The sequence below is a fragment of the Oryx dammah genome, unplaced genomic scaffold (genome assembly GCF_014754425.2).
Source record: "Oryx dammah isolate SB20612 unplaced genomic scaffold, SCBI_Odam_1.1 HiC_scaffold_2, whole genome shotgun sequence".
NCBI lineage: Eukaryota > Metazoa > Chordata > Mammalia > Artiodactyla > Bovidae > Oryx > Oryx dammah.
The window spans coordinates 155,675,927-155,696,820 of record NW_024070186.1 but is presented as its reverse complement, the minus strand read 5'-3'; the positions used below and the strand labels follow the sequence as shown (position 1 = coordinate 155,696,820).

Genomic DNA, 20,894 nt, shown 5'->3' with positions numbered 1-20,894 from the left:
AAACAACTATATGGCAATAAAATGGATAACCTTCAAGAGATGGACAGATGTTTAGAAAAGTTCAATCTTCCAAGACTGAGCCAGGAAGAAATAGAAATTATGAACAACCCAATTACCAACACTGAAATTGAAGCAGTGATAACAAATCTCTCAAAAGAACAAAAGCCCAGGACCAGATGGCTTCACAGAAGAATTCTATCTAACATTTAGAGAAGAGCTAGTGCCTATCCTTCTAAAACTCTTTCAAAAAATTGCAGAGGAAGGAAAACTTCCAAACTCATTCTATGAGGCCACCATCACCCTGATACCAAAACCAGACAAAGGCAACACAAAAAAGAAAACTACAGGCCAATATCACTGATGAATGTATATGCAAAAATCCTCAACAAAATTTTAGCAAACAGAATTCAGCAACACATCAAAAATTTCGCACACCATGAGCAAGTTGGGTTTATACCAAGGATGCAAGAATTCTTCAATAAATGCAAATCAGTCAATGGGATACACCATGTTAAAAAACTGAAAGATTAAAAACCATATGATCATTTCAATAGATGCAGAAAAAGCCTTTGACAAAATTCAGCACCCCTTTATGATTGAAATTCTTCAAAAATGGGCATAAGAAGAAACATACCTCAACCTAGTAAACGTCATATATGATAAGCCCACAGCAAACATTATTCTCCATGGTGAAAAACTGAAAGGATTCCCCTAAGATCAGGAACAAGACAAGGGTGTCCACTTTCATTGCTATTATTCAACATAGTTCTGAAAGTCCTAGCTACAGCAGTCAGAGAAGAAAATGAAATAAAAGGAATCCAGATCAGAAAAGAAGATGTTAAGTTCTCACTCTTTGCAGGTGACATGATACTGTACATAGAAAACCCTAAAGATACTATCAGAAAATTACGAGAGCTAATCAGTGAATTTAGCAAATTCGTATGATACACTATCAACACGCAGAAATAACTTAAATTTCTATATAGTAACAATGAAGAATCAGAAAGAGAAATTAAGGAATCAATCCCATTCACCACTGCAACAAAAATAATTAAATATCTAGGAACAAACGTATCTAAGGAGACGAACTACACACAGAAAATTATAAGACACTGATGAAAGAAATCAAAGATGACATAAAGAGATGGAAAGATAGTCCATGTTCCTGGGTAGGAAGAATCAATATTTTTAAAATGACTATACTACCAAACACAGTCTACAGATTCTATGCGATCCCTATCAAATTACCAATGGCATTTTTCACAGAACTAGAACAAAAAAATTCACAATTCATATGGAAACACAAAAGACCTCAAATGCCCCAAGCAGTCTTGAGAAAGAAGAATGGAGCTGGATAAATCAACCTTCCTGACTTCAAATTATACTAAAAAGCTACAGTCACCAAGACAGTATGGTAGTGGCACAAAAACAGAAATATAGACCAATGAAATAAGATATAAAGGAGGCAAGAATATACAATGGGGCAAAGACATCCTCTTCCATAAATGGTGCTGGGAAAACTGGACAGCTACATGTATAGAGTGAAATTAGAACACTTCCTAACACCATACAGAAACATAAACTCAAAATGGATTAAAGACCTAAATGTAAGGCCAGAAACTATAAAACTCTCAGAGGAAAACAGAGGTAGAACACTCAATGACATAAATCAGAGCAAGATCCTCTATGACCCACCCCTTAGAGTAATGGGAATTCAAAACCAAAGTAAACAAGTGTAACCTGATTACACTTAGAACCTTTTGCACAGCAAAGGAAACTATCTGCAAGTTGAAATGGCAACTCTCAGAATGGGAGAAAATAATAGCAAATGAAACAACTGACAAAGAATTAATTTCCAAAATATACAAGCAGCTCATACAACTCAATACCAGAAAAACAAACAACCCAATCAAAAACTGGGGGAAAGGCCTAAACAGCTATTTCTCCAAAGAAGACATACAGATGGCTAACAAACATATGAAAAGATGCTCAACATCGCTCATAATTAGAGAAATGCAAATGAAAACTACAATGAGATATCATCTCATACCAGTCAGAATGCCCATCATCAAAAAGGTCTACAAACAATAAATGCTGGAGAGGGTGAGGAGAAAAGGGAACACTCTTATACTGATGGTGGGAATGTAAATTGATACAGCCCCTATGGGAGATGGTATGGAGATTTCTTTAAAAAACGAGGATTAAAACCACCATATGACCCAGCAATCCCACTCCTAGGCATACACCCTGAGGAAACCAAAATTGAAAAGACATGTGTGTCCCATTCATTGCAGCATTATTTGCAATAGCTAGAACATGGAAGCAACCTAGATGTCCATCAACAGATGAATGGGTAAAGAAGCTGTGGTGCTTCTTTATGATGGAATATTATTACTCAGCCATAAAAGGGAACATATTTGAGTCAGTCCTAATGAAGTGGATGAACCTAGAGACTATTATACAGAGTGAAGTACGTCAGAAAGAGAAAGATAAATATAGTATATGAATGCATATATTCAGAATCTAGAAAAATGGTGCTCAAGAATTCATTTGCAGGGCAGCAATGGAGAAACAGACATAGAGAACAGACTTATGGACAGGGGGAGAGGGGAGGAGAGGGTGAGATGAATGGAGAGAATAACTTACATTACCACACGTAAAATGGATAGCCAGTGGGAAATTGTTGTATGGCTCAGGGAACTCAAACAGGGGCTCTGTATCAACCTAGAGGGGTGGGATGGAGAGGGAGATGGGAGGGAGGTTCAAAAGGGAGGGGATATATGTATACCTATGGCTGACTCATGCTGAGGTTTGACAGAAAACCACAAAATTCTGTAAAGCAATCATCCTTCAGTTAAAAAATAAATAAAAATTTTAAAAGTCCATTATTAAACATTATGACAAATTTAAGGCTCTATTCAGATATATTTCCAATACTGTTTCAGACTTGAAATGAATATTTACAGTTATATCTCACAATAAAGTTTGAAAGATTTCCAAGGAGATCCCAAGTCAGATCCAAGTGCACAGATAAATTTTTCCTTCCAGAGACACCTTCATATGAGCAAGACTTGAGTCTTACAGAGTCACAAGTGACATGGGACTTATACGCAAAATAAGAACAAACCTTACAAGCCTCAACCCACCCTACTGTCCATGCCAGTTATTGACTCTCTGCCCTCAGTTTACCCCACTGACCCCATTCTTCACATAGTGGACAGGCCTTTCAGCATCTTGCCTTTTGCCCTGTGAACACAATGTTAAGCTCTGCCAGTAGCGGGCGCTGGAGGGACACAGCCAGCGGAAAGGTGCTCTTCCTGATTCGGGCGCGCAGGGGTTGATCTCTTCTTTCCCCGCAGTTCAGGTGATTGGCTCAGGGGAGCCACCTGCACAGGTGATCCAAAATGCGGGTGTGTGAGAACATGGGGGTCCTCCGGCCTCAGCTGTAGCCACAAACCAGAGCACACAGAGCCCTTTCGAACTTCTCAGGCCTGACTGAGGCCCAGTGACCTCTTCAGCCCCATGTGGACACCAGGCACTTGGCACCTGTGCCAGCCAAGGCTCACCTAATACTCCCTGGCATCTGCCTTGGCATCCTGTTCCATGACAATGGCCCCCAATGCTTCAGCATCTTCGAGGAGCTGGTACTTCACCACATCTCTGATGACCTCCAGCTATATTCCCCTCACTCACACCGCTTCCTTTGAGCCTCCCTACTGGTCCTTGAACACATCAGGCTTGCTCATACCTCAGGTAGGAAATCATCCCTGAAATATCCACGTGGCTTCTCTTCTCCCTCTCCTGAAATTCCTACTTAAAATGCCATCTTTCATATGGTATTTACAATTGTACATAGTATCCTGGGCAATCTTCATTCTCTTGAAGGACAACTTTGCTGGAAAGAGTATTTCTGGCTGACATTTTTTATCATTCAGTATTTCAAGAATGTCATTCTGCTCTTGCCTGGCCTGCAGGGTTTCTGCTGAGAAATCTGATGATGGCCCAATGGGAGTTCCTTTGTAGGGTTCCTTTTTTTTTTTTTTCCTTGCTGCCTTTAAAATTATTTGTCATTGACTTCTGACAGTTTTAACATAATGTGTATTGGAGAAGGTCTTTTTGTGTTGAAGTAATTAGGAGTTCTCTTAGCCTCATGGACTTGCATATCCACTTCCTTCCCCTGTCTGGGAAGTTCTCAGCTATTATTTCTTTAGACAGTCGCCTACTCCCTTCTCTCTCTCTTCTCCTTCTGGGTACCCGTCACTCTGTTGCCCCTTATAAAAGAATCAGAGAATTCTTGTAGGATTTCCTTACTTTTTAAAGATTTTAATTCTCTATTCTCTTCTATCTGAATCATTTCTAGATTTATATCTTCGAGCTCACTATGTCTTCCACATGGTCTGCTCTATTTCCAGTACTTTCTAACGAATTTTTCATCTTGTTAATTGAGTGCTTCAGCTCCAGAATTTTTGTTTGTTGGTTTTTTAGAGCTTCAGTGTCTTTGGTAAAGGATTCCTCCTGTACAATAATATTATTCTTGATCTCATTGTAATGCCTTTCTGAGTTTTCCTGTGCTTCTTCACAATGGCCATTTTGAATTGTCTTTCATTTGGATAATACTCCTTAAGTTTTTTTTTTTTTTTTTTTTTCTGGAAGACTGTTGATTCCTTTTTGAAACATAATGTCACCTTGGTTTTTCATGGTGCTGGATGAGCTCTTCTTCTGCAGGCACATGTGAAGTAGGCAACACCTTTCTTCTTTAGGTAAAACTTTTTTTTTTTTTTTTACTTGATTCTAACATTTAAGGGAAGGGAAAGTTGCTCAGTCATGTCCGATTCTTCGTGACCCCATGAGCTATACAGTCCATGGAATTCTCCAGAATACTGGAGTGGGTAGCCTTCCCCTTCTCCTGGGGATCTTCCCAACCCAGGGGTTGAACCCAGGTCTGCCACATTGGGGGCGGATTCTTTACCAGCTGAGCCACCAAGGAAGTCCAAGAATACTGGAGTGGGTAGCCTATCCCTTCTTCAGGGGATCTTCCTGACCCAGGAATTGAACCGGGGCGTCCGGCATCACAGTCAGGAGCTGAGCTGCTAAGCGCTAACATTTTAAAAGGTCGGTAATTAAAGCGTTGTCTTCGATTTCCAGTAGGTGGCGCTGTGGCATACATTTGTGTGTCTCCACCTGCGTGGTCTCTGCAGGTGCTGCAGGTGACCTGGGTACTGCTGCTGGTGTTACTGGGATGTGGGTCACTTCCACCACATTCCGGGGCTTCCTGCATATGCAGGGTGTGGGGTCCACAGGCACAATCCTGGGGGGTCAGGAGGCAGGTGGCTGGAGTCCCTGATGCCCAGCTCCCACGGCCCAGGCGTTTCAGTGGTCAGGAGGCTGGAGTCCTATACAAGCTGCCTGACCAGGGCTGCCAGGCTCCCTGGGGATGCAGGCTGAGCCCCCAGCCAGATCCAGGATCACCTTCACTGTCTCAGGCTCTGCTTTCTCCACCTGCCCTACACACCCGCCTTCAGAGGCACAGATCCAAGGAACTCTCCAGAGACCTGACGTGCTGAGCAGAGGCATCTTTGTTGAGTTATGGATATTTTACTGATTATATATCGAAGGGGAAAGAAACAGAGATCATCTCATTCCACTCTGATGCTGGACATCGTTAAGAGGCCATTTTCACATAATAATTCTTGGTAAAAAGAAACATAACTGGAAAAAGCTCAATTATTTTGTTACAGGTAAAGACTAACAAGATTAATTTATAATTATATAATAGACACTTTCCTTGACATTTTATAACAGATAAATTTCTGAAAGCCTGGGTTTATTTCAACTGTAGCACAGTAATATTTTCAAAAGTATATAATTTGTGTACTATCTGTTCTTTTTTATGGCTGAGTACAGCATTTTTTAAATAAAGAGGAAGTGGTGGTGATACAGCTGTGATGGGTTGGGCATGCTCCAGGAAAGGCGAGGGTTCGGGGGTGGACACACTACAAAGGCCAGGACTTGTCACTGAGCTGGCCTTGCTTAGCCTGTCCACTCGCTCTCCCCACACCTTCAATAGTACAGAGGAGACATGAAATGTCTGCTGCAGTTCCACTGGGTTGGGGTGCTGCCCCTTATAATACATGATGAATGAGAAGTGCAGCCGGAACCCCAGTCCCCTGGGGACTGGCACACATACTGGTTTCACATGGCTGGAACCACACCTTCTGTTGTGCCTTGTGTGTAAGGGCAGGAGAAGCGAATTGGTTCAGGAAAGTCACCTCATCTCAGACAGAAACAAAACTTCAGCCTATTTAATGCAGCTCCGCTCCACCTGTAAAGGCAAGAGGGGGAGGGACGTGGGAAGGGCCCCAGAGGTCCACCCAGACACATGGTCACGTGGCTGCCACCTCATTTCTGTGAGTCATAGGTAAACACAGAGGCTTTAACAGCTGAAAAACATGGAGAACTGTGTCCTGCATTGCATACAACATAAACAAACTACAACGGGGTCCAAGTCTTGGGTTCACCTTGGGATCGATGAACTGGGACGAGACAGTTCGCACATCCAGTCAATCCACTGGGCATTCAAAGGCAAAGGCACCTGGGGAAAGGGAAAACTTCCTCCAGCAGCTCCAACGCCTCTGAAACTGCATTAACAAGGAGGAAACGACCATACTGAGGCTGCCTAAGACAAAACTTCACTTACTAAATTTAAAACATCGAAAAAAAGCGCACAAAAACCTGATGAACTGTTTCTCAGATAGTAATGATTAACTTCTATTCAGGTAGTTATCAGTTCTGAATCTTTGAACACATATTTCTGAAATTATATTTAAGAAGGCAACATCACTTTTTACACTGATCTTTCAAAAAAGTACAGTATTTGAAATAGCGACATTCACCAATTTCATCTCCTTCACTGATAAAACCACACCAAAAGCAAAAAATAATACAACTCTCAGATTGTTTTTTAATTAACTAGTAATTATTATAATATACATAAACCATCATGCTAAGCATGGAATATGAAAATCCTACTAGCAAGGAATTTATGAGGAAACAGTGGACACAGTGGCTGACTTTATTTTGGGGGGCTCCAAAATCACTGCAGATGGTGACTATATCCATGAAATAAAAAGATGCTTGCTCCTTGGAAGGAAAGTTATGACCAACATATTAAAATATGTCATTTTAATTATTAAAATAATTTTAAAAGCAGAGACATTACTTTGCTAACAAAGGTCTGTCTAGTCAAGGCTATGGTTTTTCCAGTAGTCGCATATGGATGTGAGAGTTGGACTACAAAGAAAGCTGAGTGCCGAAGAATTGATGCTTTTGAACTGTGGTGTTAGAGAAGACTCAAGAGTCACTTGGAATGCAAGGAGATCCAACCAGTCCATCCTAAAGGAGATCAGTCCTGAGTGTTCATTGGAAGGACTGATGTTGAAGCTGAAACTCCAATAATTTGGCCACCTGATGTGAAGAGCTGACTCATTGGAAAAGGCCCTGATGCTGGGAAAGATTGAAGGCAGGAGGAGAAGGGGATGACGGAGGATGAGATGGTTGGATGGCATCACCAACTCAATGGACATGAGTTTGGGTAAACTCTGGGAGTTGGTGATGGACAGGGAGGCTTGGCGTGCTGTGGTCCATGGGGTCGCAAACAGTCAGATATGACTGAGCAACTAAACTGAACTGAAGGAATTTATAGTTAAATTGAAAGATAAGACATATGTACACAAATAATATAAATCAAAAAGAGGCGTGTGACCAAGGAAAGGAAGACAGAAAGGATGTCATAAGGGAGGTTATTGGAACAACTATCAAAACAATGGGATCTGAGGATTAGATGACACTAATATATCAGTGTCAATTTCATGATATTGCTGGTTGTATTACGATTAAGTGTCTGCTACTTTGTATGAAATACACACTAAAGTATTCAGGGACAATCAGGCATAATGTTGACAATTTATTTGCAACCAATACAGAAAAAGAATAGTCCTTCATAGTGACCTGCAACTTCAGTGTATCTCTGAAAATGTTTTAAAAAATAAAATATAAATTTTAAAGTGAAGATTGTAAATAAAGTGGTATCATTCTAAATTTCACGATTTTTTTTAAAAGAAGTATTCCCTATGAATTCACGTTGCCTATAAATACACAGATATTTATTCTCCTTCATTTAGCAAAATCTTCAGACCCTCGAGGAAAGGTCCAGTTTTAATATCCATGGTGCACGACTTTTGCTATCTTCGATGCTACCAATCTTAGACATAGTCACTGTCATTTGACAATCTCAGTTATTTTAAGTTCTGTGCTCATGCTTATTTTTATTTAAAAGAAAAGCATAATAGTATTGAATAATCCAGAAAATTCTCTTTATGTCCATTTGACAGTGACAAAAATTGATGTTTTTATGAATTATTAGACACCCTATTTAGAAATGGGGAAATGGAAGCTGAAGGAGCATCAATAAATCACTGGGGGCAACCATGAGCTTCTGCTGCTGAAACCTGGGTCACATTCTCACTTTTCATCCCGAGTTCCTGCCACCACACAGTGTGCCTTACCTCTTCCCAGAGGGTCCTGTCCAGTGCTCTTCAAGAATCAGGAAATTCTGTGCTTCAGAGCATGGTGCTCAGGGACCAGGGTCACATGCAGCAATGAGCTGATTACCTCTCTGGGTCACTTTCTCTTTTTCTAACAATAGTGCTTCTTCCTTCTAAGTTGAATGTAAGCCATTTGCAGGATTAAATGAAGTAACACATGTAAGATGCTTAGAGTGGTATCTGGTGCATAATACACATTAAATTACTACTAGTCTAAAACTCAGATACCCTGATTTTTAAATGATCATAGCTCTCTTAGGAACTTAAACAACTCGAATGAAGATTTTTAACAAGTGCGTTTTTCACTCGGGGATATGTAGCTCAATTTTCTCTTGAGTTAGGGGGAGTTTCTTGCTTTGCTAAAAGTACATTCATCACCTAACTGGGGAAGACTTCATCCACGACTGTTGTCTGGGGAAGCCTTCATCCACACCAAGAAAAAACAGACACAGCCTCAGCCCATATCCCTAGAAAATCAAAGAGCGTCACATGCCAACAAGTCCCAGAAGTCTGACCCTAACAACCCAGAATTCCAAAAATATGTAACAAATTTACCTTTTTCATTTACCCTTTTCAAAGTTTCAGCCATTCTGCTCCTCACCACGTTTTGTGCAGATCAGGTTACAGTAAGCTATCCACAGCCTCCCAGAAAGAGCCTCTCATTATCGTGCACATGCAGTCTCATTATCAACAAAGTTAAGAGGGCAAAAATCAACGTTCAATATGGATCCTTATTCATGATGAGTATCAGTGTGAAGAGGCAAAATGGATCTGAAAACTATATTACAGAAAATCCAAGAGGTCATAAAACCAAGCCTACCAGCAGAGTTCACTCATGAATTCATACATATATTCAAAAAAGATGTCCTTTTCATCATAGGGGACTGGAATGCAACAGTAGGAAGTCAAAAGATACCTGGAGTAACAGGCAACTTTGGCCTTGGAGTATGGAATGAAGCAGGGCAAAGGCCAACAGAGTTTTGCCAAGAGAATGCACCAGTCATAGCAAACACCCTCTTCCAACAACATAAGAGAGAACTCTACACATGGACATCACCAGATGGTCAACACCGAAATCAGACTGATGATATTCTTTGCAGCCAAAGATAAAGATGCTCTAAACAGTCAGCAAAAGCAAGACTAGGAGCTGACTGTGGGTCAGATCATGAACTCCTTACTCCAAAATTCAGACTTAAATTGAAGAAAGTAGGGAAAACCACTAAACCATTCGGGTATGACCTAAATCAAATCCCATATGATATACAGTGGAAGAGACAAATATATTCAAGGGATTAGATCTGATAGACTGTCTGAAGAACTATGGACAGAGGTTCATGACATCATACAGGAGGCAGGGATCAAGCCCATCCCCAAGAAAAAGAAATGCAAAAAGAGCAAAACGGCTGTCTGAGGAGGCCTTACAAATAGCTGAGAAAAGAAGAGAAGCTAAAGGCAAAGGAGAAAAGCAAAGATATACCCATCTGAATGCAGAGTTCCAAAGAATAGCAAGGAGAGATAAGAAAGCCTTCCTCAGTGATCAATGCAAAGAAATAGAGGAAAACAATAGAATGGGAAAGACTAGAGATCTCTTCAAGAAAATTATACATACCAAGGGAACATTTCATGCAAAGATAAGCACAATAAAGAACAGAAATGGTATGGACCTAACAGAAGCATAAGATAATAAGAAGAGGTGGCAAGAATACACAGAAGAACTATACAAAAATATTTCAATGACCCAGATAACCATGATGGTGTGATCACTCACCTAGAGCCAGACATTCTGGGATGCAAAGTCAAGTGGGCCTTAGGAAGCATCACTATGAACAAAGCTAGTGAAGGTGATGGAATTCCAGTTGAGCTATTTCAAGTCCTAAAAGATGATGTTGTTAAAAGTGCTACACTCAATATGCCAGCAAATATGAAGAACTCAGCAGTGGCCACAGGTCTGGAAAAGGTCAGTTTCAATTCCAATCCCAAAGAAAGGTGATGCCAAAGAATGCTCAAACTACCACACCACTGCACTTGTCTCACATGCTAGCAAAGTAATGCTCAAAATTCTCAAAGCGAGCTTCAACAGTACATGAACCGAGAACTTCCAGATGTTCAAGTTGGATTTAGAAAAAGCAGAGGAACTAGAGATCAAATTGCCAATATCCACTGGATCACTGAAAAAGCAAGAGAGTTCCAGAAAAACATCTACGTTATTGACTGTGCCAAAGCCTTTGACTGTGTGGATCACAACAAACTGTGGAAAATTTTTTTAAGAGATGGGAATACCAGACCACCTGACCTGCCTCCTGAGAAATCTGTATACAGGTCAAGAAGCAACAGTTAGAACCAGATATGGAACAATGTTCTGGTTCCAAATAGGAAAGGAGTATGTCAAGGCTGGATATTGTCACCCTGTTTATTTAACTTATATGAAGTGTACATCAAGCAAAATAACAGGCTAGATAAAGCACAAGATGGAATCAAGATTGCCATGAAAAATATCATTAACCTCAGATATGCAGATGACACCCCCTAGATGGCAAAAAGAGAAGAGGAACTAAAGAGCCTCTTTATGAAAGTGAAAGAGAATGAAAAAGTTGGCTTAAAATTCAACATTCTGGTCCCATCACTTCATGGGAAATAGATGGGGAAACAATGGAAACGGTAACAGACTTTATTTTGGAGGGGGCTCCAAAATCACCATGGATGGTGACTGCAGCCATGAAATTAAAGGACATTTGCTCCTTGGAAGAAAAGCTATGACCACATGGACAGCATATTAAAAAGCAGAGACACTATTTTGCCAGCAAAGGTCCATCTAGTCAAACCTATGGTTTTTGCAGGTCATGTATGGATGGGAGAGTTGGACCATAAGGAAAGTTGAGTGCTGAAGAATTGATGCTTTGAACTGTGGTGTTGGAGAAGACTCTTGAGAGTGCCTTGGACTGCAAGGAGATCAAACCAGTCAATTCTAAGGGAAATCAGTCCTAAATATTCATTGGGAGGACTGATGTGGAAGCTACAATATTTTGGCCACCTGATGTAAAGAACTGACACATTGGAAAAGATCCTGATGCTGGGAAAGATTGAAGGCAGAAGAGGAGGACAGAAGATGAGATGGTTGGATGGCATCACTGACTCAAAGGATATGAGTTTGAGCAAGCTCCGGGAGTTGGTGATGGACAAGGAAGCCTAGCGTCCTGCAGTCTATGGGGTTGCAAAGAATCAGACATGACTGAGCAACTGAGCTGACTGACTGATCCATTTAACATTTACTGAATATTTCCTATGTGCCCAGTACTACCTGAATCTAAGTGCTTGGGATGCTGCTGTGGATAAAAGAAATAGTTCTGCCTTCTTTGGCCTTGTATATTAATGGACATGATTCAGGAATTAGTATGAGTTCTGTTTGTATACAAGGCACATATTATTACACAAGGCATCTCTTTTTCATAAAGGGTGCTTTAAATTCCTCTATTGAAGAGAGTGATCAAACAATCAATATTCCCAACTAAACCAGTATCACTATGAATCACGCCTACCACAGATTGTTTTCCTGACACAGTGACAGTCTGAACCATCAGATTTAATGACATCAGCAATATAAAGAAAACCACAAATGTAACTAGATCCAGTTGGTGCTGGTTCTCCTTTCATGGAGTACAATGGTAAGAAATTCTGGGTAGCTATCTGGGTTGTCTATAGTCAGAAATTTCTGTTTTGTGAAGTTACTTTACTTTAAAGGCAAAAATCTCCCAAAGAAAATACTCTAAATCACTGCAAAACAAAGTCTCCTTATAAATATGTTGTCCCCAATGTTTTTTTTTTTCTGTATATGTTTCTGCACATGGATATAGCAGCTTAAAATAAAACATTCATGCGTTCATATAATGTACAGACATACACACTATGTATCTGCAGAAAGACATGCACATAAGCATATGGAATATGTGCATGAGACAGTTACACACACACCAATGAAGGCTGACATGGTTACAACCCATTCAAGGCATTGTTCCCCCTGGTGTTTCTTTGTTTCTTCCATGTGGTTCTTGGTTGAGAGCAGGTTGGCAGGAAGGATGAGGGAAATGAAAGCTCTGTATACCTCTAAACAGTTCCATTTTTCCCAAGTTTTCCATCATGTAGTGACCACCAGGTAACAAAACACCCATGCTTTCCTCTCCAGTTCATTAATGAGTCACACACCTGTGCCCACAATGGGCACCAGCTGACAGCACTGCGTTCACCACAGCTGTATATTTTGCCTGTGGACTGGATGATGCTTCATGAGAAATACGTGCCCGATTCTAATATGCTGTCAAGGTTGAAACCCACCAATCAAGTCTACTACTTAGTTTTCAGATGAGAGACTTGAGACAGACAAACCTTAGCCGCTCCCCTCTGCTTCCCAATCCCATCCATTCATTGCTACTGTCCAGCTTCTGACTGGAACGTCTCGCTCTATCCAGATGGTACAAGGCCCCCAGAGTTGACAGAACAACGTCACCATGGTGGCCAGCATGCCCCACCCGTGAGAGTGTGTGTGTGTGCTAAGTCTCTTCAGTCGTGTTGGACTCTGCGACCCCGTGGACTATAGTCCACCAGGCTCCTCTGTCCATGGGATTCCCTGGGTTGCCATGCCCTCCTCCAAGGGATCTTCCCAAAACAGGAATCAAACTCCAGTCTCCTATGTCTCCTGCGCTGGCAGACGGGTTCTTCACCACTAGTGCCACCTGGAAGAGAATCCAGTAAAGCCCCTCAAGGACCATGAGTCAAGAGGGCAGCCACCTTGCTGTGGTCACCATGTCCACCTCAATTTCCAACACATACCCATGACCTGTGGAACCACAAACTGGCCCAGGCTTTGTAAAGTGCTACCCAAATGCTCTTGGTCACTCTTATTACATCGCTCGTGGTAGCATCACCTCAGGAACCTGGTAAAAGTGTGCACTTGGCCCACTCACCCATTTGCTTCCTATTACACATGTTCTTAGGCATCTTTCTGGTGCTGTTCTATTTTGTCATTATCACTGCACAGTTTATAAAAGCAAGACACATTTTTTTCTTACTTCTTTTTAATTTTTGTGTATTCTGGTATCATACCCAATACAACAAATTCTTTTTTCCCTTGCTTTAGCCAGAAAAAAAATGCCAAAATACACACCAAAATGGCTTGCTCAACACCTGAACCAACACCAAATAACCCTAAGATTTGGGACCAGTGAGCTGCAAACAAAAGTTGAACAATTATGATGGAGGCAAAACAGATCCTGCTGCTTTGTCTCTCCTAGAATTCTAGGCACCTCTCTAATCCATTTCTCATTCCTCTTGTCTCCAATCTTGAGGGAGCCCAAGATCAGTAGGAAAAGGAACCCCACAAACAGGCCTCTACACCTCCGCCTTGTCAAAGATTTAAAAATCAAGAAGCAAATAACCTTGGTAGAATAACCTGTGTGATTCTTTTGCTTCTTTTAAGTGTAGTCCACACTGTTGGTAAATTATGTGCAAGTGTTTCAGAGCCTCCTATGTACCTTTCAAATACTTTGGCGTATGGTATGACCAGAAACAGGGCTTCCCAGGTGGCGCGAGTGGTAAAGAACCTGCCTGCCGAGGCAGGACTCATGAGAGATGCAGGTCTGACCCCAGGGTCGGGAAGCTCCCCTGGAGGAGAGCATGGCAACCACTCCAGTATTCCTGCCTGGAGAATTCCACAGACAGGGGAGCCTGGCGGGCTTCAGTCTTAGGGTCGCAGAGCTGGACACAACTGAAGCCACTTAGCACACGCGCACATGACCAGAACAGCCGGATGGGTAACCCTGCCCAGGGATCAGCAGCAGGTCTGGGCTCTGGGCCTCCCCCCAGGTCACAAACCTCAACCCTGAGCATTTTGCATGTGTGAAACTCACTCAACCCCATGGATTGTAGCCTGCCAGGCTCCTCTGTCCATGGAATTCTCCAGGCCGGAATATTAAAGTGGGTAGTCATCATTCCCTTCTTCAGGGGATCTTTCCAACCCAGAGATCGAACTCAAGTCTCCTGCATTGCAGGCAGATTCTTTACTTTCTGAGTTACCGGGGAAGCCCTAGCTGCAGCCAAACTCAGTTTTTGTGTCAGTTCTGCGGGCTTCCAGAAAGAATTCAGAACTATAACGTGAACAAACATCCTCTAACTAATCCACCTTAAGTAGCCAGGGTTTTGTGAATTACATGTTCTTAGGATGATGCACACCTTGGTTCTCTTAACTGTAAAAGAAAGGTTGGGGTTTTTTCCCAAAGCCTAATAGTGAACCACTGGTGGTGGGGAAGGAGACCTGGGTGGAATGTTGCCAAGAGTGTGTTTCTGTTCAGTTATCTGGTCAGGGAAGGAAGGAACCTGGACCTCACCGTACAAGTTGTGTGTGTGTGTGTGCACATATGTGGGTACATGAGTGAATGAGTGTGTGTGACTGTATTGCATAAGTGAGTATGCTTGTGTGTGTCTATGGGGATGTGTGTGAATGTTTGTGTGTTTGTGTTGCAGGAAGGGGGATCCCTTCCAGGCCATGAGAGTGGGCTCTCATTTGCATTTCTAAGTCTGACACTCATAAATTAATTGTCCAAGAACAAGTGTGCTGACTAAGCAAGAGATTTTACTGGGAAGGGGTGCTCCAGTGGAGAGCAGCAGGGTAAGGGAACCCAAAACTGCTCTGCCATATGGCTTGCAGTCTCGGGTTTTATGGTGATGGGATCAGTTTCTGGGTTGTCTTTGGCCAATCATTCTGACTCAGAGTCCTTCCTGGTGGCGCACACATTGCTCAGCCAACATGGACGCCAGTGAAAAGGATTCTGGTAGGTGGTCAGATATACGGCATTTCCTTTTGACTTTGCCTGAATTCTTCCAATTGGTGGTGGCTTATTAGTTCTGTGTTCCTCACCAGGACATCCTCTCATAAAATATCTCAAGCAGATGGTTACTGTGGTACCTGGTCAAGGGGGATGGTTTCAGTCAGTGTGTTTATCCTAACATTTGAACAGGTGTGAAAGAGTTCTGTGACCGTGCTGTCAGTGTGTATGAACATATGTGAGTGTGTATGTACATGAGTGTGTGTGTATGTAGTATGTGCATTTGTGTCTGTCTGTGGGGGCTTGGGCATATACTCAATTCCTGGGGATAGTCCTGTAGTTCACATCTAACCTGTTGAGACCACTGGTCTCAGAAGGTTCGTTCCTGGGCTAAACAGGTTGCATCCTTGTTTGCTGGACCATGCCCAAAAAGTACACCTTTGTGCCACTCATATTCATTTCAGCCTACACTTGGAGATTCTGTATTAAGAAGTAAAGCTATTTTTTTCTGAATTGTCCAGCCTCTTGGGCAACTAAAAGCAAGAACAGAATCTCCTTAGCCCAAGAACCTTCCCAGGATCAGCCTCAAAGGAGGGCTGCTCCCACAACTTGTATTTGCATCCCTGGTGACAGATGGTAGAGTCTGCCTGCAATGCAGGAGACCTGTGTTTGACCCTGGGTGGGGGAGATCCCTTAGAGAAAGGAATTGCAACCCACTCCAGTATTCTTGCCTGGAGCATTCCATGGACAGAGGAGCCTGGTGGCCTATAGTCCATGGGGTCACAGAGTTGAACATGACTGAGCAACTAACACACACATATGGTATGTTTGGAAGAACAAATGCATTTTGTTTCAAAAATGCATGCCTGGAGAAGACTTCAAGGCAGGTGAACAACCCTAAGGTACTTCTCACCTGCCAGCACAAGAACAGCTTTTGAGGGCCCTGCAAAGGGGGTGTGGGGTCCCTGGGAGGGGAAGGCTGCCAAGAACCAAGAGATTTCCAACTACACTTAAAAATGGAGCTATCTGCAAGACCTGTATGTCAGCCACCTGGGCAAGCACAGGTCACATGCATTTTTTTGGACCTCTTTAAGGCTCCATGAAAATGTCTTTGAGTGTCACAATTCTAATACAGATAATTTCTAATTTAACTAATGATAACCAGTCAATCCTAAAGGAAGTCAACCCTGAACATTCATTGGAAGGACTGATGCTGAAGCTGAAGTTCCAATACTTTGGCCACCTGATGCCAAGAGCCAACTCATTGGAAAAGACCCTGATGCTGGGAAAGATTGAGGGCAGGAGAAGAGGGAGGCAAAGGATGAGTCGGTTGGATGGTGTCACCGACTCAATGGACATGAACTTGCGCAAGCTCTGGGAGGTGGTGAAGGACAGGGGAGCCGGGTGTGCTGCAGTCCATGGGGTCACAGATTCAGACACGACTTAGTGACTGAACAACAACAGCAATACTTTCTAGTTCAAAGTTGCTCTTGCAATTTTACTATTATTATTTCTTTGACCGCACTGCATGTGGGATGCCAGTTCCCCAACCAGGGATGGAATCTGCATGCCCTGCAGTAGAAGCACAGTGTTAACTCGTGGACCACCAGGGAAGTCACACTCTCATCACTTTAAAGGAAGCCCATTTCAGTTCACTTTCTCAGTGGGGGTCCCCTTCGAAAGTTCCTGTAAGCATTCACTCCTACCCCACCTTATCTAACATTATTATCACTTTGGCTGCACTGGGTCATTTTGAGGGGCATGGGCTTCGCCGGTTGTGGCGCTCAGGCTCAGCAGTTGTGTTGCACGGGTCTAGTTGCCTGGTGGCTTGTGGGATCTTAGCTCCCCAACCAGGGATCAAACCCATGTCCCCTGTGTTGGAAGGCAGCCTCTTAACCACTGGACCACCAGGGAAATCCCATCCTACCTTTTTATTTTAAAAAAACAGTGTAATGTAGGGTTATCCCCAGGATAATGCGAGTCATGGTCATTTTAGTGGTGTCCTGGGGCAAATCACATCTTGTGACTGACTTCCCATCTTCTTCCATCAGGCAAGGATCGGGTGAAGCAATACACACCCACACACCCACACACCCACACACACACACACACACACACACACACACACACCCCACACACACACACACACCCCCACACACACACCCCGTCTCAGTGGAGGATGCAAAGTAAAATAAAGAAAAGTTAAAGCTATTGGTTCCAAATAAATATTTTCATCATTCGTTTAATTTGTAAGGCACAAAGGGTTTACGTGGATCACTCTAACCTCTAAAAATACAGACTTGGCACTAGCAGCAGCAGGTAGTCAATTCAATTACTAAATTTAAATGTGACATGGTAAAACTCATCTTCAGAATCTGATTCCTAAACAGATGTGAAACAGGAATCACCACGACACATGCCAGAGACCACTTCCTAAATAAATGGCTGACAAAGCAAGTGGAGGGCTGGGAGTTTGGCTGCCCCTGGTTAAACCATTGGATCCAGTACGAGGGAAGAGAAAGTGGTCACCGTATGAAGGGCTTTGTTCCTCTTACTAGACATCTTTTTTCTAAATCCCAGAAATCTCAGAATGTTAATGCATCTCCCTTTCTTCCAAATGAATCGCCCAGTGAACAGGTGTATACTTTTTTTCTAACGTTTTTAACATCAATCACATGCTGTCTCCAACTCCACAAGCGAGTTTTCGGGAAGGTGTGTGCCAATGTCAAAAGGACACAGCCTGGCAGATAACACTGGAACCCTGGGAGTTTAGATGAGCATGGAAGGGGTCTCCTATTCTGTCTTCCAAGCCTTGAGTAGGAACCCAGCCCCCACACACAGCTGCTGCTGTGAGGCTGGCTCAGGGTGGGGGAGGGGAAGGCACAGATGAACCAGAACACTCTTTTGACTCAGTACGTTCTACTTCCTCCCTATATTGCCTATTTACCACAACTGCCCAAGAGGAGTCACCAAGAATTTAATCTCCCTGGATTCTCCCTGCCCGACCTTGAAATGATGCTAGAGAGCACAGAGATCCAGCAGGATCCAGGCCAGCCCAACATGACATCATGGCCAAGGAGGTGCAGTGTTGCGCCATCTGAAGAATCGAGATGTGCTTGGTCCACGTTGCAACAGGGGGCAAGGAGATTCTGCAACATAGATGATGTTAAGAGCCCTCCCGCAGGCATGATGTCTGAGAGGGAGGGAGGAAGAAGCCTCTGAAAGGGAGCCAGAAGGAGAAACACAGAGAGGCACCCTCCTCCATGCCTTCCCTGGAACCAGGGACAGAGGCATCATGGAGGTAGGAACAAGGTGGGTGGGGGTGGGGTGGGGTGGGGTGGGGTGGGGTGGGGTGGGGTGGGGCCCTCCCACTGCTTTCGGTCCCTGCTGGTCTTCGCAAGTCCTCACATCTCTGTGGACCCCGAGGTTCTCCATCCCTCTGAAACTTGGCCACAAGCGCTCTCTCGAGGTCTGTGGTGCCGAATCTCTGTTTTAGGTCCTCTAGGGCTGACCACCAAGGTATTACCAAGGGGGGGCAGTCCCTTCACCAGCCCTTGAAAATAAACTAACACAATACTACAGAGGCAGGAAATTATATGTGGTGTGAATGCGAGTGTGTGAAAGAGTCTGAAGACTTGGAAGATACTCACTGATACACTATCAGTAGTTATATAAGTGTAGTGAAATTCTAGGTGACTTTTGTCTTTCTTTTTTATACCTTCTGACTTTGTTTCAAATATTAAAATAAGCGAGTATCACTTTGTAATTATAAAAATTATTTTGTTTTAAAAACGTTGAACTACCATTTTAGAGCAGAAAAATAGGTTATGCATGATTATGAAAACTATCAGAGAAAAACACATTTTTAAAAAAATAAAGGAGGTTAATAATAAATAAGGTTTGAATCCAAACCTTATTTGCTTTGAAATGTAAACTGCACAACACATGCCCTAAATATCATGGATTACAAGGTCCCAGAATGCCAAAGATATAAATGAACATAAACCAGACAATTGGAATGTATAACAACAGATACTGGTATTATTCAGATACACAAGTGAGCTGACAAATTACAAGGCTAGGAATCATTTCCTGTTGAGTGGATCATGCTATGGTATCCACATAGCTAAAGTATGGGCATTATTTTGCAAAGAATGGTCACTGGGAGGAAAATACAAAGGAGACAGTCGTTTCATAGTCTAGCTCACACAGCTGAGAAATGAGACAGAAAACAGCCCAGCTTTACTTCATTCTTTTGGCAACATCTGAATATGCGTGTTCAATCTCCTGGTCGGCAGGACATGTGTTTGTGAATTCATCCCGAGCATATGCATTGTTCAAGTACCTCCAGATGCCAGTCATTTCAGAAGGAAATTCAAAATCTCTGTATCTCTTGGCTACGATCTGAAAACGAAGAGGAAACAGTCAAGAAGGGAAAACCCACAAACGTAGGCAGTTACATCAGACAATCCATTCTTCTGAGGCATGTAATATATTCTTTCTCAAGTTCCCATGTCATTCTACAGCCTTTTAAGCTGCCCAAATTGAGCATGGGACTCAAAACAGAAGTGCTACACACCTGTGCCCACCCATTCATCACAGATGGTCCTCGTGACCCGCTGGCATGAATTTGTGCTATTGTCTTATCACTCAGTCATGTCCAGCTCTTTTGTGACCCCATGGGCTGTAGCCCACCAGGGTCCTCTGTCCATGAGATTTCCCTGGCAAGAATACTGGAGTGGGCCACCATTTCCTTCTGCAGGGGATCTTCCTGACCCAGGGATTGAACCCAAATCTCCTGCACTAGTGGGCAGATTCTTTGCCATCTGAGCCACCAGGGAAGCCCTGACCTTGTTCTGTAATCTGGTGGATTTCTCTTTGTGCTTCTAGTAGTTTTCTCTCCCTGTGTTCTGCTGCTGAGTTATTTGGTGCCTAAAGATTCAGATGGCTCAGATGATAAAACATCCTCTGCCTGCAATACAGGAGGCCCAGGTTCAATCCCTGGGTCAGGAAGATCCCCTGGAGAAGGAAATGTCAACTCATTCCATTATTCTTGCCTAGAGAATCCCATAAACAGAGGAGACAATTCATGGGATCGCATAGATTTGGACATGACTAAGCAACTAACACTTTCACTTTCAAGGGTTCGGGATGGATTTTCAGTTTAGATTGTGCCAGGATCACTTTGTAGTGCCCTCTCTTTTTCTTATTTGCTGAGCCTCACCTCCTGAAACCCCAAGTAACCATGTACGTTACACCTGTGGATTTCCATCATTCTGCCCCAAAGGATAATTTCACTGTGGGTCTGCCATGTGCAGAGGGCAGATTCATGAACTGAAAAATCCTTATCCTCAAGGAAACAGTGGATATAAGGATGGAGTAGCTGAGAATGGATATCATGAAAACACAGTGGTGTGAGATGTCTCCTCTGGCTGGAGGGTGTCACTGGGAATTCATCACAAAGGAGGGTGTATCC

General features: G+C 42.9%; 1 protein-coding gene across 1 annotated transcript in view; it reads right to left on the bottom strand.

The window, feature by feature from the left end:
* Positions 1-17,650: 17,650 nt before the first annotated feature.
* CLIC6 (chloride intracellular channel 6) overlaps positions 17,651-20,894 on the bottom strand; it is a 61,277-nt gene continuing 58,033 nt past the window's right edge. Inside the window, exon 6 of the mRNA XM_040266074.1 lies at positions 17,651-19,822. Within this exon, the coding sequence (XP_040122008.1) occupies positions 19,661-19,822 (162 nt within the window). The 3' untranslated portion in view covers positions 17,651-19,660. The remainder of the gene's footprint in view (positions 19,823-20,894) is intronic.